General features: G+C 47.8%; 1 protein-coding gene across 15 annotated transcripts in view; it reads left to right on the top strand.

Annotated features, from left to right (window-relative positions):
• PIK3CD (phosphatidylinositol-4,5-bisphosphate 3-kinase catalytic subunit delta) overlaps window positions 1–22,910 on the top strand; it is a 61,450-nt gene that overhangs the window by 24,595 nt on the left and 13,945 nt on the right. For 12 of the 15 annotated variants that reach the window (XM_069545753.1, XM_069545757.1, XM_069545759.1 and 9 more), the window contains one exon: window positions 22,579–22,751. In XM_069545753.1, the coding sequence (XP_069401854.1) occupies window positions 22,611–22,751 (141 nt within the window). In that variant the 5' untranslated portion in view covers window positions 22,579–22,610. Of the gene's footprint in view, window positions 1–1,006; window positions 1,185–9,382; window positions 9,590–22,578; window positions 22,752–22,910 lie in introns of those variants that run through there. The other 3 variants (XM_069545754.1, XM_069545745.1, XM_069545750.1) reach the window with 2 other exon arrangements.

Raw genomic sequence — 22,910 nt, 5'->3', positions numbered from 1 at the left:
TTCCTTGGGCTCGGACAGGCGGGCCTGCCTTGGGCGCCTCACCTGGAACCCTCGGTGGAGGTAGAATGCCGCTCAGGCCGCTTTCTTCTGCCCCAGGGGTGGGACACCCTGGGGTCACTGAACCTCACACTCTCCTTCGCCGTTTGCGCTCCACTGTGGTCGAGGTTGGAGCACTCGAGGAGACCTGGGACGTTGCAGGGCAAAACCATATGAACCTGGTACCGATCCAAAGTGGTCCTAAAGCTCTAAGAGGCTGTGGGATTGGGTGCGGTGTGAGTGGTGGGGGGTGGTAGTGAGGTTCCCTGCCCTCCGAGCTTCTGCATTATTTACAACTGGAGGGAGAACAATGCCCACCTTACAAGGTGATGCCTGGATAGCATCTAGAACGAAGTGCGTGGGGATTACCGCGCTGCCTCAGACACGCTTTGCCTGCACGCACAGTTCATCTTAATGAATAGATGTATCGTGACAGTCCCGAGTTAACCCATTTATTTTCTAAATCGGACTTGTGAGAGGAACTCCGATGGAAAGCGGGGCCCAGCGGCTGGACAGCCGGCCGCGCACTGGATTTGAGCCAGTTTACTCTGGTGACCCGGGCTCCTGACAAGTGACATGGGCCCGGTGCCCCGCCCTTTCTAGTGATTCCCTGGGAACCCGAGCTGTCTGGCGGACGGCCCTCCCTCGCTCACTTTGCAGGTGGCATTTTCTATCCTCTGGTTACCGGCAGAAAGAGGGGGCCGGGGGCAGCGCTCGCAAGCTGTCCGGGGTCCCCTAGCTCCAGGCGTAGCCCCACCCGCCCGCGGGGAGCAGCGGGGCTCGGGGAGGAATTGCGGCGGCGTCCGCAAGGCTCAGAGCGCAAGCCTGCTCTCCAGAGCTTCGCCCAGCTGGGGCTGTGAGAATTTGCCGACGGTGCCCGCGCCTCGGCTGGCCCCGCCCCACCCTCTGGACGCCCCGCCCCCTGGCCCTGCCCGCGCCCGCCCGTTGTCCGGGCCCCGCCCAGGGCCGCGCCCCTCGCGGATGCCCCGCTCACCGGCTCCGCGCCGCGGGCCTGCCCTCAGGCCCCCGCGGGCTCCGCGCCGCCGCCCGGAGGCTCGCGCCCTCCCGTCGCTCCGGGACCCGCCCGCCGCGTCCCCTGGGCAACAGTCTCCAGGGAGACCGGGCTCCGCCCCCGGCACCGACACCCGGTACGGAGCCCACCTGTGCGGGCGTCTGCGGGGTCCCAGTGTCCCCCGCTCACGCCCCACCCCGCCCAGCGCCGGGCTTTGTCCGCGAGGGGAGATCCCGTTCCGGGGGTGCGGGGGCTGGGGGAGGAGAGCGTGTTCCGGGGCGCACCCGACCCCAATGCGGAGGCCGAGGCAGCGGGCCGCGCTCGCGCTGTGCTTCTCTGGCGTGGACTGGTTCATAGTCTCCTTTTCCCGTTTTATTGCCTCCCTTTTATGCCTCCGGGGGGCCGGGAATCCGGGGTGTCCCGCTGCCGCCCTTGGTGGGAATGAGCAGGGCCCTCCTCCGGGCTCCGGACGGGGACGCGGCGCCTGTTCAGGGCAAGATGTTTACTTGTCAGGAACCGAGCAATAGCCGTGCACGCCTTCCCCTCCCCCTGCCCCCGATTCGGGACGGACCATCCTGCGCTCCGTGCGTTCCCAGCGATGCCTCCCAAAGCTTTGCCCTTGAACCCAGAGGGCTAGAGGGCAGCAGACCCGGCTCCTGAGGTCCCGGACGGTGTTGAGGGCCAGAGAGAAAAACGCACCTCCTCCCTGGCCGCCCTCTTGTGAATTCTGTCCCGGCTCCCTGTTCCCTGACCTGAATTCCTAAGGACCAGTCCCTTCCTTGCCTTCTCTAACCCTCCATTCTCTCGGCTCCCTCGCGCTTTCTGCTTCATCCTTTCTCGTTTTGAAAGTGCTTTTGCTCTGATTGAGTCTCATTTCCCTGTGACTGAGCTGCTGTTTTTTTGTCCTCTTGTTAATTAGCTTCCTTGGTCAGTGATGCAAGTTATTTCTTTCTTAGTTCTTGTCGCTGATCTCACCTTTCTCTGGTGGCTGTGCTCTGGGAAGTCCTTACCATCCTACCCTGGATGCTGAGTGGAGGGACCATCCGAACCCTGCAGCAGGGTCCACGGGGTATCCTTCCAAGGGTTAGGCTTGCAGCAGGGAGAATTCCAGCTTGGACCTTGGGGTGGCATCTTTTCCAACAGCTTCCTAGAACTGGGTGTTTTGTCTCATGGAGAAGAAGCCAGTGGTTTAGGTTTCTTGCTCTTCAGGAGCTCAGTGGGTTCCAGGCAGGAGAAACCAGCTGGGGAGTTGGGGGGAAGCATCATGTTCTGCTGCTGGAATCCAGCTGCATGGGCTTTTGGAACTCAGGTATCTTTTGCTCTCTGGGGTCAGATTATTTCCAGGAGCCGCCCACAGTGGGTAAAGAAGTACCACAGATGCAGTGAGTGGGCAAACCCCTCCCCACACACCCTTCCCTTTCATCTCCACCAAGCAAGGATAAATCCTCCTTTATGATGTGATCTGGGTGTTGAACAGAGACCTCAAGTTCACAGACATGTTTTTTGCAGCCATTGAATGGAACTCGAACCCAGGCTTGACTCAGATCACTTACTTTGCTTTCAAATACCAAACAAAACCAACAAACAACTCTAGAAATGATCTGAGTCATCTGTATGTATATAAATTCCTGCTTCGGGCACTGGAAATGTTCCTGTGGTTTGCTTCAGTACCACCGAAGAGAGCTGGGGGTGGCATTGACACAGATGGTGAAAAAGGCCCGTCAAGCACAATGTGACTGGTTTGCAAAAAGGGAACCTTGGTGAAAGAGTTGCTTTTGAGCCGAAGTCCTCTAAGGGAATGTGCAGAAGGTTTCTGAGACTTTCTCTTTTTAAAGATTTCTTACTTTTTTGCTTTCTCTACTTTCCTTCCTTCCTTCCTTCTTTCTCTCCCCTCTCTCTATCTTTCTTCTTCCTTCCTTCCTCTCTTTCTTTCTGTCTTTCTTGCTCTCTTTCTATTTCCAGACAGATAAGGAGCTCAGAGTCAGGCAAGAGTGCACTGATGCTCACTGATTCCAAAGCATTTCTAACCTGCCAGGCAGAGGGATCTTTGCTGCTGGTTTTTTGGACCATTCCAGAAAGGTAGATCAGGCAAAGGAAACAAGTGTATGGGGGAAGAAGAGATGTTATTTTGTAGACAGGTTAAGAATTTGAATGGAATCCACCCTCCCTGACTAGCCAAAGGAGAACTTCTCTGTAGGACTAGAATGCAAACAGGAAGAGAGTGACCCAAATTTGTGCTTGGAGCCGACGAAGGGGGATGTGAACTTAGATCTTTGCCAGCTTCCCAGCAAAGAAAGGGATGGCTTTGCTCCTAGGAGCCCTAGAGCTCATTTTTAAGCTGCAGCATTTGGTACTTGACTTGCTTCGTTCATGGTAGAGCCAGGCAGGCCTATTTGGCCAGAGAAGAATTAAAACCTTCTTCTGGAGGAAGTGGATTGGATTTTCATAACTTGATACCACTTCTCAAGGAGTCCTTAGGTGGGGACATTTTGTTTCTCTAGGGAGTTGGCAGTCACTGTATCAATAAGAGGATGCGCCTTGGAACTTCCGGGACCTTAGTCCTTTCATTGTGCGAATGAAGAAACTGAAGTCAGAGACTGACACTGGCCAGACCTTGGCTGAGCACCCGCCTTTGGTGTCTGAGAGTGGCTGTGTGTGGTTAACAAGCTCGAGATTGGTCCCATTTGCTAGCTGTGTGTGTACTTGTGTATTCTTGTACACCAAATTTGTACAGTATAAGCACCAAGCTCCTTATACGGATGTTCAAGCAGCCACTGCCATTTCTGATGGTTCAGGTAGGGCACAGGGTAATAGCATGATGTCATCCTTAGGGGCTTCCCCCCCACCACCCTCACTTCATTTCTATCTTCATCGGGAATTTCCAAGCATCTTTATTAGTGTGGCTCTCTCTAAAAAGATCAAATTATTAGCAGAATTTTTACCTATAAAGCAGAATGAAAAAGTGCCACTGTGGTACAACTAGAGACTGGCCCAGAACCCCTTCCACTCAGCACCTTGTCCCACTCTTGCCACCCTCTGAAAACCTCAGGGTGTTTCTGTGAAGCCACAGGACTCCCTGGCACAGAGGCAAAAACCATGGGTTGTGTAGACTGTGTTGAGGAGTTGGAGTTTCTTCTACACACCTGTTTACACTATCTTGATCTGTGTTTCAGAAAGTGACTTTTAATAATGATTTTTAACCCTCCGACTTTTTGATTCATAAAGGATACCTATTTACTGTCGAAAGTGTACAAAACAGAAAGAAATTGCAAGCATCTCTTGGCTATAATTCTACCCCCTACCTGAAAGAACCATGTTTTCTTATTGGAGTATCCTCCCCCCACCCCACCCCCAGAGAGGCTTCTTTGCTTGTATCTTTGGAAGTTTGATTTTGATTTACTGCTAAATATGATCATGAACTTCCACAAAAAGAACTGAATGTAAAAATGAGAGTAAGTATAAATCCTTAAGAAAAACAGAAAAGTAGATGATAGAGAAGGAGGAATGTGAGCAAAACTTTTGAAAGATGGGGAGCAGGAGGGTGAGAGAGAAGCAAAGCTTAGAAGGTTGAATATCCCAGCTGCGAGGAAGGGGAGCTGACATGTACACAGGACCCACTAAAGGCTAAAGAATGAGGGCTACAGAGTGTTCCTGACAACGGGGTGAGGGGGGCAGGTGGAAGCAGGAATATTGGTTGAAAGTTTGTGTTAGAGCCACAGACCCCTCTCTCGGGCCGCCAGCAGCGTCCTCCCCCCCAGCTGCTTTCCTACAGGCAGTGTTGAACCAGGGCAGCCAGCGTCCTCCCCCACCAGCTGCTTTCTTACAGGCAGTGTTGAACCAGGGCAGCCAAGGGTGAGGGAGGCTCGGTACTGAGAGCAGGAGAATTCAGTGGAAGTTTGTGTGCTGAACAGAGAGACCCTCTCCTGCTACTCCCACAGCGTGGCTGGTACCCATCCTCCAGGCAGGGTTTTGGATAACTTCTCTCTGAGGAAATGGACCTCACATGAAAAAACGCTCCTTTATCACTTCACAGCAATACTAACCAAGCAGCTAGACCTGTACAAATAGCTTTCAGTACCTCGCTCTTAAATTTGAATGGGCAGATCTGGTACATCGCATGTCGAATGAGCCCTCTAACATGAAAGACAGAGACCCAAACCAACAGGAAAAAGAGATTTTGAAGTCATAAACATGTTGTTTTTTAAAAGGCATATTTAGGGGACTTCCCTGGTGAAACAGTGGTTAAGAATTCACCTGCCACTGCAGGGGACATGGACTCAATCCCTGGTCCGGGAAGATGCCATGTGCCGTGGAGCAACTAAGCATGTGCACCACAAGTGCTGGGCCAGGGTGCTGCAGCTACTGAAGCCCGCGTGCCTAGAGCCTGTGCTCCTTAACAGGAGAAGCCACCGCAGTGAGAGGCCCGTGCACCACAACAGAGTAGTCCCTGCTCGCCACAACTAGAGAAAGCCCGGGCAAAGCAACAAAGACCCAGTGCGGCCAATAGATAATTTATTAAGTTTGAAAAAAGGAATCTGCCTTGCAACTCAGGAGATGCGAGTTCAATCCCTGGTCAGAGAACTAAGATCCCACATGCAGGGGAGCAACTAAGCCTGCATGCCACAGCTAAGAGAGTCCATGTGCCACAATGGAAGATCCCACATGCTGCAACTAAGACATGATACAGCCAAAGTAAAGAAATAAATATTAAAAAAAATAAAAAGGTATATTCATAAAATAATAATAAGCTCTTGGATATCAAAACTAGGAGTGGAAATTTCAGTAGAATAGAGTTGAATGATTGAACAAGGAAATTCTGGAAAGTAGGACAAAAAGGCTTGAGAGATGGGAAAGAAGAAAGAAAAGAGAAGAAAACAAGAGTAAGTTTAGGAGGCCCAGTATCCATCTCATAGAAGCTCAAGGGAAAGAAATGGAGAAGAAAAAGTTATTAAATAAACACCAGGAAAAAAATCTAGAAGTGAAAGAGTTTCTGCATTGAGTCCCTGTAGCACTGAGCACAATGATAATTAGATACACTACATCAGAGTAAAAGATGTTCTAAGGGACAGCATCATGAACTTTCAAAACTCCAGAGATAGAGAGAAGTTACCAAAAGCCAGCACAGGGAAAAAGAGCCACAAACAGAAGATCAGAGAACAGAATGTCATTGGACTTCACAAAAGTAACACCAGAAAAGAGGTGGGGAAGCAACATCAGAAGCTACATGGAGTAATTCTTTCAAGTTTCCAGGGGAAATTAACTCTCGGTCCAGAATTCTGTGATCACCATTCAAGCAAAATAATAGAATGAAGACATTTTTCAGACATGTGAATTTTCAAAACTTTACACACACATACCCTTTGTATTCCTTTTCAAGGAAGCTACTGGAGGATGTGCTCCACTAAAATGAGAGAGGAAATCAACAAAGAGGAACAAGTGGTACAATGTGCAGTTGTCTTGTTTCTCCTTTGGCTCAGCCGCTGAATGACCTTCTGTATTTCAGTTGTTATCTTTGCGTCTTGAGCGTGGGGAGAAAAAAAAAGCCTACCCCACCATGGGAACTAAAAAGTACTCACTTGCAAGACTGGACCTGTGATGTGGGCACCATTAATGAGATGTATCTATGTTACATTTTGACAGAGAAGAGAGGGATGAAGTGTGTGTTTTATCCATGGTTATGGTGGTGATAGTAGGGATGGGCTGCAAGTTTGAGTTCTTGGCACATAAGTGGCAGGGATACAAAGTAGCTCCCAGTGTGTTCTCAGTTACCCAATTGTGTCCAGCTCTTTGCAACCCCATGGACTGTAGCTCACCAGGCTCCTCTGTCCATGGAATTTTCCAAGCAAGAATACTGGAGCGAGTTGCCATTTCCTCCTCCAGGGGATCTTCCTGACCCAGGGATTGAACCTGGGTCTCCTGCATCTCCTTCATTGGCAAGCACATTCCTTACCACTGTGCCACCTGGGAAGCGCAGCACCTAGTACTCAGTGGCAATACCAGCAGTTTTGCCATCAGAAATGATTCTGCACATGGTATACTGAAATTATATTTCTTTTCTTGTTCAGCTTTTTGTTTTCCCTGCAGTTGACAGTTGCCTCATATTTTTATTTATTTATTTTTCCAACATGAAAGCAAACGTGTTAGTCACTCAGTCATGTCCGACTCTTTGGGGCCCCATGGACTGTAACCCGCCAGGCTCCTCTGTCCATGAAATTTTCCAGGCAGGAATACTGGAGTGGGTAGCCATTCCCTTCTTCTGGGTTTCTTCCTGACCCAGGGATTGAACCAGGCCTCCCTCTCCATCGCCAACTCCTGGAGTTTACCCAAACTCATGTCCATTGAGTCGGTGATGCCATCCAACCATCTCATCCTCTGTCGTCCCCTTCTCTTCCTGCCTTCAATCTTTCCCAGCATCAGGGTCTTTTCAAATGAGTCAGCTCTTCGCATCAGGTAGCCAAAGTACTGGAGTTTCAGCTTCAACATCAGTCCTTCCAATGAACACTCAGGACTGATCTCCTTTAGGATGGACTGGTTGGATCTTCTTGCAGTCCAAGGGACTCTCAAGAGTGTTTTCCAACACCACAGCTCAAAAGCATCAATTCTTCAGTGCTCAGCTTTCTTTATAGTCCAACTCTCATATTCATACATGACTACTGGGAAAACCATAGCCTTGACTAGACAGACCTTTGTTGGCAAAGTAATGTTTCTGCTTTTTAATATGCTGTCTAGGTTGGTCATAACTTTCCTTCTAAGGAGTAAGCATCTTTTAATTTCATGGCTGCAATCACTGTCCTCAGTGATTTTGGAGCCCAGAAAAATAAAGTCAGCCACTGTTTCCACTGTTTCTCTATCTATTTGCCATGAATTGCTGGGACTGGATGCCATGATCTTAGTTTTCTGAATGTTGAGCCTTAGCCAGCTTTTTCACTCTCCTCTTTCACTTTTATCAAGAGGCTCTTTAGTTCTTCACTTTCTGCCATAAGGGTGGTGTCACCTGTATATCTGAGGTTATTGATATTTCTCCCAGCAATCTTGATTCCAGCTTGTGCTTCATCCAGCCCAGTGTTTCTCATGATGTATTCTGCATAGAAGTTAAATAAGCAGAGTGACAATATACAGCCTTGACATACTCCTTTTCCTATTTGGAACCAGTCTGTTGTTCCATGTCCAGTTCTAACTATTGCTCCCTAACCTGCATACAGATTTCTCAAGAGGCAGGTCAGGTGGTCTGGTATTCCCATCTCTTTCAGAATTTTCCACAGTTTATTGTGATCCACATAGTCAAAGGCTTTGACATAGTCAATAAAGCAGAAATAGATGTTTTTCTGGAACTCTCTTGCTCTTTTGGTGATCCAGTGGATGTTGGGAATTTGATCTCTGGTTCCTCTGCCTTTTCTAAAACCAGCTTGAACATCTGAAAGTTCAAGGTTCATGTATTGCTGAAGCCTGGCTTGAAGTAATCACTAATTCTTTCTCAATCTCTCTAATAGAATTATTAAACTTCTCACAATGCAGCAAATATGTCAGATACCGATCATCTCCTTCCCTGCTTAATCATTCTTTATTTGCAATCAAGAGCCGTGATTGGTGGTGAGAAGGTGAAGGGAATTCCCATAATAATAGTGAAGAGAAGTCCCAGTTGTGCAGCTGGTCTAGAGAGCAACCAGCCCAATTTAGAGCAAGATGGCTGAGGGCCCAGGAGGAATATCTGTAAGAAAAACATGGAGTTGATGGATTATTTGAATATATTTGCTATAGTATGAGGGTTTTATAGTTCTGTTAGAGAATTTAGGGAATAGTTGCACATTCATACATAGAATGCAAAGAAAATTAAAAACAAGGCAACAATCAATATAGGAGTAACAAAAAGTTGGAACAAGAAAGGATATCATGAGACTTCCCTGGTGGTCCAGAGGTTAAGACTCTGCTTTGCAGTGCAGGGGACACAGGTTCCATCCCTGGTCAGGGAACTAAGGTCCCACATGCCTTGGAGCTCCTGAACCCATGTGCTCCCAAGCCTGTGCATTGCAAGAAGACCCTGCATGTTGCAACTAAGACTTGAAGCAGCCAAATAAATAAATATTTTCTTAAAAAGAAAGGAAATCATAGTATAGTATGTGGCTTAGCTTTGAACAATATTTACATTTTATAATAATGGAAACACTAAAGTTTGATGAACAAAAAATGATCACATTGCTATATCTAGAAGATGGGAGAGAGGATCCGTGCATGTGTGTAGCTGCAGGAAAGCACAAACTTATCTTCTAAGATAAGAAGTTAAAAGTTGGGACTTCCCTGGTGGTCCATTGGTTAAGAATCTGCTTTTCAATGCAGGGGACATGGGTTCAATCCATAGTCGGGGAAGATTCCACATGCTGCAAGGCAACTAAGTCCATGCACTGCAACTACTGAGCCAACTGTGTGCTCCAAAGCCCACACTCAGCAACGAGAAGCCACTGCAATGAGAAGCCTGTGCACCTCAACTAGACAGCAGCCCCTGCTCGCCTCAACTAGTGAAAGCCCACAAGCAGCAACAAATAAGTAAATATTAAGAAAAGAAGTTAAAAGTTGAAGATCAAGAAATATCAATATAAACCCATTATTTAGAAATGCAGAGATGAGTACCCAGAGAAACAACTGAAATTGGGGATGGTATGTTCAGATGTGGAGGTCAAGGGACTGCTAATTTTTCGCTGTGAGCGTTTTAGTTTTAATTAATTTTTAAAATCATGTGCTTTCATAACTTTCACAGGTATGAAAATTTTAAAGTCATTATTATAATCGCCACTGCCACTGATAATGCAGCTGTTTCCATTTTCTCTATGCTTGCTGAAATGTTTTGTCCACAAACTTATCTTGCCATGATAGCTATATGTGCCGTATTGGTTTCATTCAATGTGGGGTCTATTTGCAGCGTCATGTATTATGCACGGGTGTTGTTCTAGTGACTGTATTCACTCTTGTTGTATATATGATAATTTATTTAGCCATTTCTTTATGATTATTATTTTAGATATTTATTTGTTTGGCTGGGCTGCAACTCAGGATCCTCGTTGCAGCATGTAGGACACTTTAGTTGTGCCCTGTGGGGTCTAGTTTCCTGACCAGAGATCTCACGTGGGCCCCCCGCATTGGAAGCTTAGCGTCTCAAACACTGGATCACCAGGGAAGTTTCTCTTTATTGTTTTTGATTTATAAATTTCACAGATAATACCACAGTGAATATCTTTGTGCATATAGGTGAAGTGAAAGTTGCTCAGTCGTGTCCAAGTCTTTGCAACCCCATGGACTGTAGCCCACCAGACTCCCCTGTCCATGGAATTCTCCAGGCAAGAATAGTGGAGTGGGTTGCTGTTCCTTCTCCAGGGAATCTTCCCAACCCAGTGACCTAACCCAGGTCTCCCGCATTGCAGGCATATTCTTTACTGTCTGAGCCACCAGGGAAGACCAAGAGTACTGGAGTGGGTAGCCATTCCCTTCTCCTGGGGATCTTCCCAACCTAGGAATTGAACCGGAGTCTTCTGCATTGCAGGCAGATTCTTTACCAGCTGAACCACCAGGGATACCCTTTGTGCATATAGCTTTTTCTTTTTTGCTTTTGAATTGCTTCCTAGGACAGCTGCCCAAATTGACCAAATATGAGAACTTGGATCTTTCTCTTCAATTTCTCTATATAGTGTTGAGCCCCCTAGGTGCACCATGAACTGAGCATCCTAGGAGATTGTTAAGATAGAATTTTCTGCAGGACAATTGGCTTGTTTTTTTCTGATGGCAGCAGGAGAAATCAGAAGTCTTTCTTTTCTTTCCACATAGAACAGAATTTCCAAAGCCCTACCCCTCTCCTTCTCTGATGTCTGTGTTGGTCCACCTCCCACCCCCCGATGAAGAGTATTTTTCCTTTTTAAAATATTCAAATTAGAAGTCACTGCCCTTTTGAATAATATGGACTCAAAGGAGATACATTTAACATGGGAGAGAATGGGGCGGGGGCGGGGGAGTGAGAAAGAGGACTTCCCTGGTGGTCCAGTGGTTAAGAATCTGCCTTCAAATGCAGGGCATGAGAGTTCACTCCCTGCTCGAGGAGCTAAGATCCCACCTGTTGTGGGACAGCTAAGCCTGAGCCACAACTACTGAGCCTATGCACCACAATGAAGAGCCTGCTTGCCGCAGTGAAGATCGCAGGTGCCACAGCCAAGACCCAGCACAGCCAAAAATAAATAATTAAATAAAATGCATCTTTTTAAAAAGTGAAGGAGGCAGAAGTGGGTAGACAAGGGAGTAAGGCAGCGCACGTCCTCAGTTTACCTTCCAGGGGGACATTGAAATGCCTTCTGCACAACGTACCATTACTTTGTCATTTTGTCCCATCCTGCACTCCTCTGACCCCTTTTTTTCTCATAGCAGGAGCTGGGGAGTTAGACAGCCCTCCAGACAAACCCCTCCTTCCTCATCATGGGATAGTCTTTGGGATGTCCAACTTGCCTGGACCAAAAAAAAAAAAAAGCATTTGTACTTTGGAAGAATAGCACATCTATCCTAAAAGTGTGCTTAATGAGGGCCCCGGGCCATGCAGTTTCCCTCTGGCCTGTGGCCTCATTCTTTTCAAGGAGGAAGATGCAGGCTTCAAGGCTGGGCTGCTGGACTGCCTGCCTGCCAGCACCTTACGAACAGAGAGGATCGGGGTGCTTTGTGGCCTGCATGCCTTCCCTCATTCATCTGCCCTGGCAGCTCTGACCCGGGTCCCTAGCCCCATTGCTTTCCCACCTCCATCCTTGCTTCCCGTCCTTCTGTTTCGCTCACAGCAGCCGAAGCAATCTTTGTTAAGCGTAAAATCAGGCCTTCTCCATTCCCCACCTAAAATCCCCTGGTAACTTCCCGCCGCAGTGGTGCCAAAGCCTGACTCCTCACCAAGGCTAGAAGGCCCCACAGGGTCAGCCTCATCATTTCGCCCAGACTGCCCTTCATCCGGTCTCCTGCCTCAGGGCCTCTGCACTTCCCCTTCCACCTGCCTGGAACCCTATTTCATAGAGCTTTGCCAGGTCCTTCTCATCATTTGGGCCTCACCTGCAATATAATCTCACCTGAGGATACTTCCCTGACCTGTCATCCAAAGGAGACCCTCCCAGCAGACCCCCGTTTTATCACTTTCCAAGCCTATACTCTCTGAAATCATCGTGATTATTCAAATGTTTCTTTTCATTTTTTGTTTTTTCCTGTTAGACTAAAAATTCCATGAGAGCAGGAGTGGTGCCTGTCCCACTCCCTGATGGGCACATGGAAGATGCTCGAATAAACATTTTTGAGTGAATGAACAGGCTAGTGAAGGAATGAATAAGGACTTGGGATCTGCAGCCTTCTGGGTTGAGGAGGGCCCCACCTTCTTTTTCCTGAGGGTCTGTGGGAGGATGTGGTGGTTTGGAGGATCTCTTAGCAGCCAGAGCAGGCTGGTGGTTCCTGAAAACTCCTCTGGAGTAAACATACAGGAGGTTCTCCAGGAGGTGGGTGAAAGCATCAAGCATCTTCCACTCCGCCTCTCATGTATTCATTTGCTGGCACTTTCCATCTAAGGTGGGCAACAGGAAAAGTATTCATTTCTTTCTCCGTGGGAGGCTGCCTGGACCAACAGGACTTTTTGAGGCTGAGAAGTCCTGAAAATAAACCCAGGTCAAGGGGCCCGATGTGGACCCTGCTTGTTCAGTGTGATATGGAAGGCCAGCCCTAAGGTCGGTCCCCAGCCCCTTGTCACGTGGCTGCTGGCTCCCCTCCTCTCCCATCTTGGGTGGATGGCAGATACTTGTTGTTCAGTTGCTAAGTTGTATCCTACTCTTTGTGACCCCATGGACTTCAGCACGCCAGGCTCCTCTGTCCTTCACTATCTCCCAGAGTTTGCTCAAATTCATGTCCACTGAGTCAGTGATACTATCTAACCATCTCATCCTGTCACCCCCTTCTCCTTTTGCCTTTAGTCTTTCCTAGCATCAAAGTCTTTTCCAATGAGTCAGTTCTTCACATCAGGCAGCCAAAGTATTGGAGCTTCAGCTTCAATATCAATCCTTCCAGTGATTATTCAGGGTTGATGTCCTTTAGGATTGCCTGGATGGATCTCCTTGCAGTCCAAGGGACTCTTAAGAGCCTTTTCCAACACCACAGTTCGAAAGCATCAATTCTTCAGCACTCAGGCTTCTTTATGGTCCAACTCTCACATCCGTACATGACTACTGGATACCACAGTATTGATTGTACAGACTTTGTCAACTAAGTGATGAGTCTGCTTTTTAATATGCTTTCTAGGTTTGTTGTTGCTTTCCTTCCAAGTAGCAAATATCTTTTAATTTCATGGCTGCAGTCACTGTCTGCAGTGATTTTGGAGCCCAAGAAAATAAAATCTCACTGCTTCCACTTTACTGTAGATCCTTGACTGTGGGCATAACCACCTGCTACAACTTTCTGTGACTGAGGCTCCTTCCCTTGGGCTAATTGGGTTGTAACTTTAGGCTCTGAAATCCAGACATTGGGCAGAGGTTTTGTCCTCAGGTTAAGGACATGAATGTCTCTCTCTATGCAGGTTCATAGGAGTGGTGCAGGGGGACCGCTAGACTCTTGCTTTAGAGTAACATCCGAAGGTACAGGGCATGTTTTGCCCAGGGCATCCCTTAGGGAGAAGGCTGTTTATCACTCAGACAAGCGGGACACAACTTCCCTTCTCCCGCTGCCTATCCCTTGCACCGAGCCTGCTGAGAGTGACTCATGTGTTCCCCTGGGAAGCTGTTTCCCAGGACATGTGACTGTAACACAGAAATGACAGTTTTTACATTGACAAAGGCTGAGCAGCAGTTCCTGGTGAGCATGTCAGGTACATCTGGGACGGCCACTGGGACAAGGTAGAAGTCTAGCCAACTCGGGAGATGCTGGCTCTGAGCCCCCCAACCCCGTCCCCCCCCCCAAAAAAAAACACACAGTGGAGTTTCAGCAGGAACGAAGGGATCCTTCAGTTGTCCCGAGTTAGGGACAAGCAGCTGGTCTGGCAGCCCAGGGGCCATATGGGCTACAGGCTCACTCCCCATCCCGTTTGTGGCTCTGGGATCCTACATCCCTTAATTGCCCTTTTCTCTTAGAAATAACTTACTCCCCTGGTGGCTCAGATGGTAAAGAATCTGCTTGCAGTGTGAGAGACCCAGGTTCGATCCCTGGGTCAGGAAGATCCCCTGGAGAAGGGAATGGCTACCCACACAAGTATTCTTGCCCAGAGAATTCCATAGACAGAGGAGCCTGGCAGGCTACAGTCCATGGGGTCACAAAGAGTTGGACATGACTGAGCGACTAACACATTTAGAAATAACTTAGGGCCCCCTGAAACATTCCTGAGGTACAAGGAAGGATGGGGCTGGTGGATGTCCTTTTAGAAAAACCTTTGGAGAAATTCCTCTGCTGACCGCTTAAGACTCAGGTCAGACCCCTTAGACCTTTACAGCTGAGAAACTGTTCTTCATTCTCAGGCCAAAGAAAGTGCATCTATCCAGGAATGTCTTGGAACAGCTTGCAAAGAGGATGGGGACAGCAACCCCCCAGCCAGGATGGCTCTGTTGCTGCATAGCTGTTCTGTGGATGCTGCTGGCTGGAAGTGGGAAGGTGAAAGGAAGCGAGCTCTTTCTGGTCCAGTTTTCTTTGATCTTTTATGAATGAATCAGATGCGGATAAATAGAAAAGCCCTCTCTCAAAATTCTGGATAACTTGGAGTGAGAAGGATAGCTCATTGTTCTTCTTAGGTCCATCCCATTTTGGTCCCCGGAAGGTGATCCTGGCCCTCACTCATCCTCCTGTCCCCATGGCTCCAAGGCCACCTACTGACCCCAAGTGATGTCTCTATGACCCCAAAGATGTCTCCTCTGAGCTCTACTGTGACTTTGCCCCTTGGATGTCTGCACTGGGGTGCTCAGTAAACAACTCTGATTCGGTGTGTCTGAAATGGAGCTCTTGCTATTTCAATCCCCTCCAAGTCTGTTTCTCCAGTATACTTTCCTGTCTCAGTAAATATCCACTATCCAGCCAGTCTCCCAAGTCCAACCTGCCTGTCATCCTTGCTCCTTCCCTCACTGTCCCCCATCTGATGACCCCTCCCCCGCACGAGCTCCTAGATGTACATGATTCCCTTCCTTTCATCAGCTCCATCTCCTCTTCCTAGATCAAGCCACCATCATCTGTAGCATGAACTGCCCCACACTCTCCTTCTTGCCTGCTTGCAACTGTCCAGCCCTTCCTAGCCACAGCCAACAGCATCATTTCAGATGCCAATCAGATCCGGTGGCTCCCTGGCCTAAAACCCTCCAGGACTGTGCATCACTCCTGGAGTGAAAGCCAAGTGTTTCCCTGTGAAGGCTCAATGAGACTGGTCCCCGCTGACCTCCTCAGCCCATGTCATCCCACCGACCACGTGCTCTAGAGGCAAGGGACTGCCTGCTGTCGGCTCTGAACATGATGGCTCAGCCTGGTCTTCGGCCCCAGTGTCCTCCCCTCACAGGGGTCTTTCTCAGCCTTCTGCATGTGGTAGCCCCTCCTGCTGTCCTTCTTCGCATCATCACTTGACAATCTGCCGTTTACCACCTTGATCCATCATTGCAGAAACATCCATCTTGTCTACTGTGTCTCCTCTACTGGTGTAGCTCTTTCTGGAGAGGGACCCTTTGTCTCATTCACCTGTGTGTTCCCAGCACCTCTCGTGATTCTTGGCACTTAATAAATACTAGTTGAATAAACTAATACATGTCAGCCTGAGTGATATATACAAAGTATCAAATCTGATAATACATGAGTGCAGATTATTTCTGTGAGATGAAATTCCATTCATGAGTGCAAATTATTCCATGAGAATAATTGTGGGGTTTTGCATTCAGAGTCAGGACATTGGTGTTCCTGTACAGGCTGGGAGGGGCTTCCCAGGTGGCGCTAGTGGTAAAGAACCCACCTGCCAAGGCAGATAGACATAGGTTCGATCCCTGGGTTGGAAGATCCCCTGGAGGAGGGCATAGCAACCTGCTCCAGTTTTCTTGCCTGGAGAATCCCAGGGACAGAGGAGTCTGGTGGGCTATGGTCCATGGGATCACAAAGAGTTGGACACGACTGAAGCGCTGACTTAGCCTGCATGCACACATAGGCTGGGAGACCCTGGCTTACTGTGAGAAATATCTGGAGGGTTGGCGGCCCCCAAGCTTGGTGATGTGGTGACCAGAGAACATTCTGTGGGGTAGGCTGGGAGAACGGAGGCGGGAAACCTGATATACTTTTAGGCCAAACAAATGGGAGTTTGGTGCCCAGAACATTCTGCTACAATTGGCCTGCCAGGCCCCATCTGGAGCATCTTGTTTTCTTGGAATACCAAACTTTGGCCAAAGGGTCTAAATCTGTGTTGTGGGGAGAACGGACACGCTGGAACTACCATCCTTCAGGAGGGCCAGCAGATAACAGTTCCATGTTCTTCTGGGTGGCAGCACAAAGGACGGGGGGGTTGCCTCTTAGAGGTGGGCCAGTTTCCAAGGAAAGAACTCTCCAAACACTAGAAGCTTTCCAAAAGGAGTGTGCTACTTCAGTCATGGAAATAGATAATTTCAGCTACAAGTGATGGAAAACCCACCTCAAACTACTCTTAAGTTAACAACAACAACAAAAAGGCAGGGGAGGGAGTTTGGCAGATAGAACCGAAAAGTCCAAGGTGAAGTGTAGTTTCAGGCGTGGCTGGATCCAGGGAATCACAGGCCGTCCTCAGGACTCTGCTTCGCGTTCCATACAGAGTTCTGCTTTCCTCCATGTTGCTTCTTTCTCAGGTCCCAGTCCTCAGGGCAGCAGGTGGTCACCAGGAGCTCTAGGGTGTATGTGTGTCCTAAGTCACTTCAGTCATGTACGACTCTCTGCGACCGCACAGACTGTAGCCTGCCAGGCTCCTCTGTCCATGGGATTCTCCAGGCAAGAATACTGGAGTGGGTTGCCACGCCCTCCTCCAGGGGATCTTCCTGACCCAGGGACCGAATCCATGTCTCTTAGGTCTCCTGCGTTGGCAGGCAGGTTTTTTACCACTCAGCCACCTGGGAAGCCCAACTTTAGGTAGATATTCTGTCTTTTCTCCTCCCCCGGGGGAAAGTCCCCAAAGAAGCCCAGATGTCAAAACTAATGGGATGGACTTGATAGTCACATGCCCATCTTGGAATCAGTGTAGCCAGAGAGATACGATTGGCTGGGCCTACGTCCCATTCCTGCTTCCTCTCCAGTCCCCAAGGCCAGAGGAAGACACGGGGCTTTGATTGGCTGGGCCTGGGTCTCGGTCCACTTGGGGACCCAGGAGTGAAGTCAACACATCTGAGCCACTTGGACTGAGAGTGGAATGAGTTTGTGAAAGGTCCCTGGCTCCCAGAAAAAAAAAATGAAAAATTACCAGCATCCCTGTGCCCCTTTTTCCTGGGGTAACTGCCATCCTCACTCATAACCCCTATCTCTTCATCTGCCTGCACAGACTAGTTCTGCCGGTGCTTGTTCTCCTTATAAACGGGCTCTTGAGCACACAGTCTTTTGTACCTGACGTCTTTCACTCAGCCTTACATTTGTGAGATTCACTTATATGATGAATTTATAGATCATCCACTCTCATTGCTATACAAATTCCATGGGGAGAAGAAACCACTATATGAATTTCATGGGGAGAATAGGGAGTATTTTCCATTCTACTACTGATGAGCACGTGGCACGTTTCCGTTTGGGGACTGTTATGAGTAGCAGTGCTATGCTCTTTTGGGCATCTTCTGGCACACATGTGCTAGCATTTCTGGTGAGTGTGTACCTTGGCATGGAATTAATTGCTGGGTCATAGGGCATATGTGTTTGGGCTTCTCTAGAAGCTCAGATAGTAAAGCATCCGCCAAAAATGCAGGAGACCCCAGTTCGATCTCAGGGTCGGGAAGATGCCCTGGAGAAGGAAATGGCAACCCACTCCTGTATACTTGCCTGGAAAATCCGATGCACAGAGGAGCCTGGCGGGCTACAGTCCATGGGGTCGCAAAGAGTTGGACATGACAGAGCCAACTACACACACACACAGGGCATATGTGTTCGGCTTTAATAGATACTGCTAAACAGTTGTCCAGAGTGGTTGTGCCAATCCGCATTCTTGGAGCAGTTCTAACGTCTCTGGATTAGCTGGCATCTGAGTCCCATATCTATACTGAGAGTGATGGGTCTGGGCTTCACGGAGAATGGGGCTTGTTAGTAACTTCACCCTGGGTCCTGGGCCCACAAAAGGGGTAAGAGTCCCCATCTTTCTCCTGTCCCCTCTGGCATTTGATTCTGTCCTGCCCACACCATCACGAGTCTTCCTCTTCTAGGAATGAGTTGTTTTGTTAATATTTATTTATTTGGTTGTGCTGGGTCTTTGTTGCTGTGCGAGGGCTTTCTCTAGTTGCAGAGAATGGGGGCTACTCTAGTTGCGGTGCACGGGTTTCTCACTGTGATGGCTTCTCTTGTTGCAGAGCGTGTGCTCTGGGGCATGCAGGCTTCAGTAGTTGCAGCGCATAGCCTCAGCTTTTGTGGCCCCCAGGCTCTAGAGCACAGGCTCAGTTGCCCCGAGGCATGTGGGGTCTTCCCGGACCAGGGATTGAACCTATATCCCCTGCACTGCAAGGTGGATTCTCAACCCCTGGGCCACCGGGGAAGCCCAGAAATTAGTTTTTAATATCAAAGGGTTTCCTTGCATCCCGCATGGATGGGGGTAGTTGAAGGCTTCCCACAGCACTGAGGGCAGGAGAACAAGGGATGTCTGTGTCCCAGAGCCCCATCCATCTCTCTGGATAGAGTCCTGGGGAGCTCCTGCCCCAGTTGGTCATCTCAACCTCAGGATCAAGTGGTCAAAAATGCTCCTGACTTCCAAAGCTCAGCCAAACCATTGTAAATGGATGTTTCCAGAATTTCTGATGATCCTCTACATTTTGAATAATTAAAAAAAAAAAAATCGCCTTTGGCCTGGCCATTCTCAGAAAGAGGAACCCAGAGTAGGATGTGGTTTTACAATCAGAGGAAGTGGATCCCAACAGTGGTGACACGGTAGCGCATGCTTGGTCCTGCTGCTCAGTGCAGCTTCTACATCTAACCAAGAGTGAGGCCTGGGCCCCACTGGCAGAGCCCCGAGAAGAACATCTCTCTCAAACTAAGCATTTCCTTCCAGCTATTTTTAAAGTCATTTCAATCTCAGCGGATGTGACCTTAGGGTAAGGAAGTATTTGTTTAAAGGATAAAATTTATAAAACATAAAGGAACAAGATTTGACTACATCAACATTCAAAACTTCTGCTCCTTAAAAAGACACATAAGGAAAATGAAAAGATGACTCAAATTAGAAGATATTCTCAACTCATTCAAGCAATTAAAGAACTGAATCTAAAGCATAGAAAGAAACCTTACAAACCAGTAAGCAAAAGACAGCCCCAGGGCTTCCCTGGTAATTCAGACAGTAAAGAATCGCCTGCCAACGCAGGAGTTGCGGGTTCAATCCCTGGGTTGGGAAGATCCCCTGAAGAAGGAAATGGCAACCCCCTCCACTGTTCTTGTCTGTGAAATAGCTGGACAGAGGATCCTGGCAGGTTACAGTCCATGGGGTCACAAAAGAGTCAGATATAGGTTAGGTACTAAACAACAATTTGTTGTTCAGTTGCTAAGTCGTGTCCAACCCCATGAACTCCAGCACTCCAGGCTTCCCTGTCCTTCACTATCTCCCGGAGTTTGCTCAAACACATGTCCATTGAGTCAGTGATGCTATCTAACCATCCCATCCTTCTTCTCTTGCCCTCAATCTTTCCCAGCATCAGGGTCTTTTCTAATGAACAACAATAGCAACAGACAAAGAAGGGAGAAGTTTATAAGCCTGTTACTTGCAGAAGGTAAACATTTTATAGATAATTAGAGAAATGCAAATTAAAACAGAGCATTTTGTGCCCACCAGCTTGGCAGAAATGAGAAAATTGGACAATGCCAAGTGCTAACTAAGATATGGAGATTACAAAGTTAAAGATGTGGTTACCCCTTGTCATAGATTATACTTATGATCTGACAGTTCCACTCTTAGGCATCTACCCATCACCTGTGCTGTATAATATGGCAGCCACCAGCCACGTTTCTTTCTTGAACATTTGAAATGTGGAGAGTGTAAGTTAAGAATGGAATTTTTAAACACTTTATTTAATTCATTTAAATGTAAGAATTCATACTTAATTCAGTTATTGGAAAACTTAAGTGTACTTGGAACAACTTGAGTTGATGAGCCTACATTTTTAACCTGTGAAAGTGAAGGTTGCTCAGTCATGTCTGACTCTTTGCAACCCCATGGACTATACAGTCCATGGAATTCTCCAGGCCAGAATACTGGAGTGGGTAGCTATTCCCTTCTCCAGGAGATCTTCCCAACCCAGGGATCAAACCCAGGTCTCCTGCATTGTAGGAGGAGTTTTAACCTGTAAGTTGTATGAAATCTACATACAAATGAAATATTTCTAATGAAAACCTACTGTCCAAATTGTGCTGTGAGTGTAAAATACACTCCAGATTTCAAACACTTAACACCAAAGAAAGGTAAACTATCTTAGTAATTTTTCTATACTGATAACATTGAAATGACCATAGTTTGGATGCATGCATAATCAGTCACTCAGTCGTGTCTGACCCTTTGTAACTCCATGGACTATAGCCCTCCAGACTCCTCTGTCCATGGAATTTTCCAGGCAATAATATTGGAGCAGGTTGCCATTTCCTCCTCCAGGGGCTCTTCCGGACCCAGGGACAGAACCCATGTCTCTTGTGTCCCCTACATTGGCAAGTGGATTCTTTACCAATGGTGCTACCTGGAAAGCCCCGCAGTTTGGATATAGTGGGTTAAATAAAATAGATTACTAACTTAATTTTATTTGTGTCTTTTTACTTTTTTAAAAAAGTAACTTTGACATTACACATGTAGCTCAAGTTATATTTTTCTTAGAGAACATTCACCAAGACTCTCACTTATACACAAGGAGATGTGTGCAAGAATATACATTGTAGCATAATATGTAATAACCAAATAAATAGACACAAACCTCGAAGTTCCTTAACAAAAGAAGGGGGGAGGAAATAAATTGTGGTTTATTTATACAGTGAAAAATCACCCAGGAGTTAAAATGAGTGAATTAGAGTTACATGTATCAGCATGCAGAAATCTAGATTGCAATGCTGGGCGGCAAAAACAAGGTGCAGAAGGCTCACAAATCATACAATGCTTTGAAAGCATGGAAAATATTAGGACTCATTTGTGGATACATTTTAGTCTAATAAAAGGATAAAAACATGCATGGAAACTGTAAACAACAAGAATCCAGGTGGTGGTAACCAGAATAGGGTAGAGACTCAGAGACCTCTAATTGTGTCTGTAACATTTTGTTACTTGCTAGAGAGGGAGTTTGGTATGGTTTCCCAAGTAGCTCAAACCGTAAAGAATCTGCCTGCAAAGCAGGAGACCTGGATTTGATCCCTGGATTGGGAAGATCCCTGGAGAAGGGCATGGCAGCCCACTCCAGTATTATTGCCTGGAGAATTCCGTGGACAGAGGAGTCTGGTGGGCTACGCTCCACGGGGTAGCCAAGAATCGGACACAACTGAGCAACTTTCACTTCACTTCAAGATATTTCAACAACTTGTTTGATGGTCAAAGCTGCTTGGTTTCTGGTCGTAAAATTTCAAAGAACTTTGGTCTTAGATCCTTCTCAAATCCAGGGTTGTCTGCCTGGTGATCCTGCCATTTTCCATCTTTGCCGGCTAGTAGCCATGACGAGGTCTCCCATGTGTGTGTTCTTGGGAAAAATGATTTGGCATGGGTTTGTTGGTGTCTTTTCATAATTTTTATTTATTTATTTGTTTTGGGCTGTGCTGGGTTTTCATTGCTGCGCGCAGATTTTCTCAATTTGTTGCGGAGAGCGGGGTCGGTGCACAGGCTTCTCGTCACAGTGGCTTCTCTTGTTGGAGAGCACAGGCTCTAGAGTGCCTGGGCTCAGTAGTTGTGGCCCCATGTGGCATATGGGGTTTTCCCAGACCAGGGATCAAACCCATGTCCCCTGTACTGGCAGGCAGTTCTTAACCTCTGGGCCACCAGGGAAGTCCTGTATGCATGCTCAGTTGTGTCCGACTCTTCGCAACCCTATGGACTATAGCCTGCCAGGCTCCTCTGTTCATGGGATTCTCCAGGCAAGAATACTGGAGCGGGTTTCCATTTCCTACTCCAGGAAGTCCTGTTGGTGTCTTAAACTGGAGGCACTGCCGTGAGGGAGGCAGATACAGTACCCGCCTGTGATAAGAGGCTGCTCAGCCTAGACAGTGACCTCAGGCAGCAGGAGCCACAAGGTACCTCCTGGCTGGGACGCCATCCTGAGCCTCCTGCTGGCAGAGGTCCTGACTTCGTGTTTTCAAAGGGTCCTTTTAAAGGACTCACTCAGCATACCTGAGGGCCTCACTATGCTTTTCTTCCTTTGCAGGACGACTGGTATCCGAGAAGTGAAAAAGCAGGATGCCCCCCGGGGTTGACTGCCCCATGGAATTCTGGACCAAGGAGGAGAATCAGAATGTGGCAGTTGATTTCTTGCTGCCCACGGGGGTCTATCTGAACTTCCCTGTGTCCCGAAATGCCAACCTCAGCACTATCAAGAAGGTATGATCTTGACCTTAAAACTAGTCCTCAGAGCTTAGAACTCAGAGAGACAGAAAAAGTCTAGCAGTCTCAGATTTGAGATCCTCTGCTATGAATTTTTAAAGATGTGGGAATTCCCTTGAGGTCCAGTGGTTAGGACTCTGAGCTTTCTCTGCCTGG

The sequence above is a fragment of the Ovis canadensis genome, chromosome 12 (genome assembly GCF_042477335.2).
Source record: "Ovis canadensis isolate MfBH-ARS-UI-01 breed Bighorn chromosome 12, ARS-UI_OviCan_v2, whole genome shotgun sequence".
Lineage (NCBI taxonomy): Eukaryota > Metazoa > Chordata > Mammalia > Artiodactyla > Bovidae > Ovis > Ovis canadensis.
The sequence above is the reverse complement of the archived record's forward strand: the minus strand, read 5'-3'. Positions and strand labels throughout refer to the sequence as shown.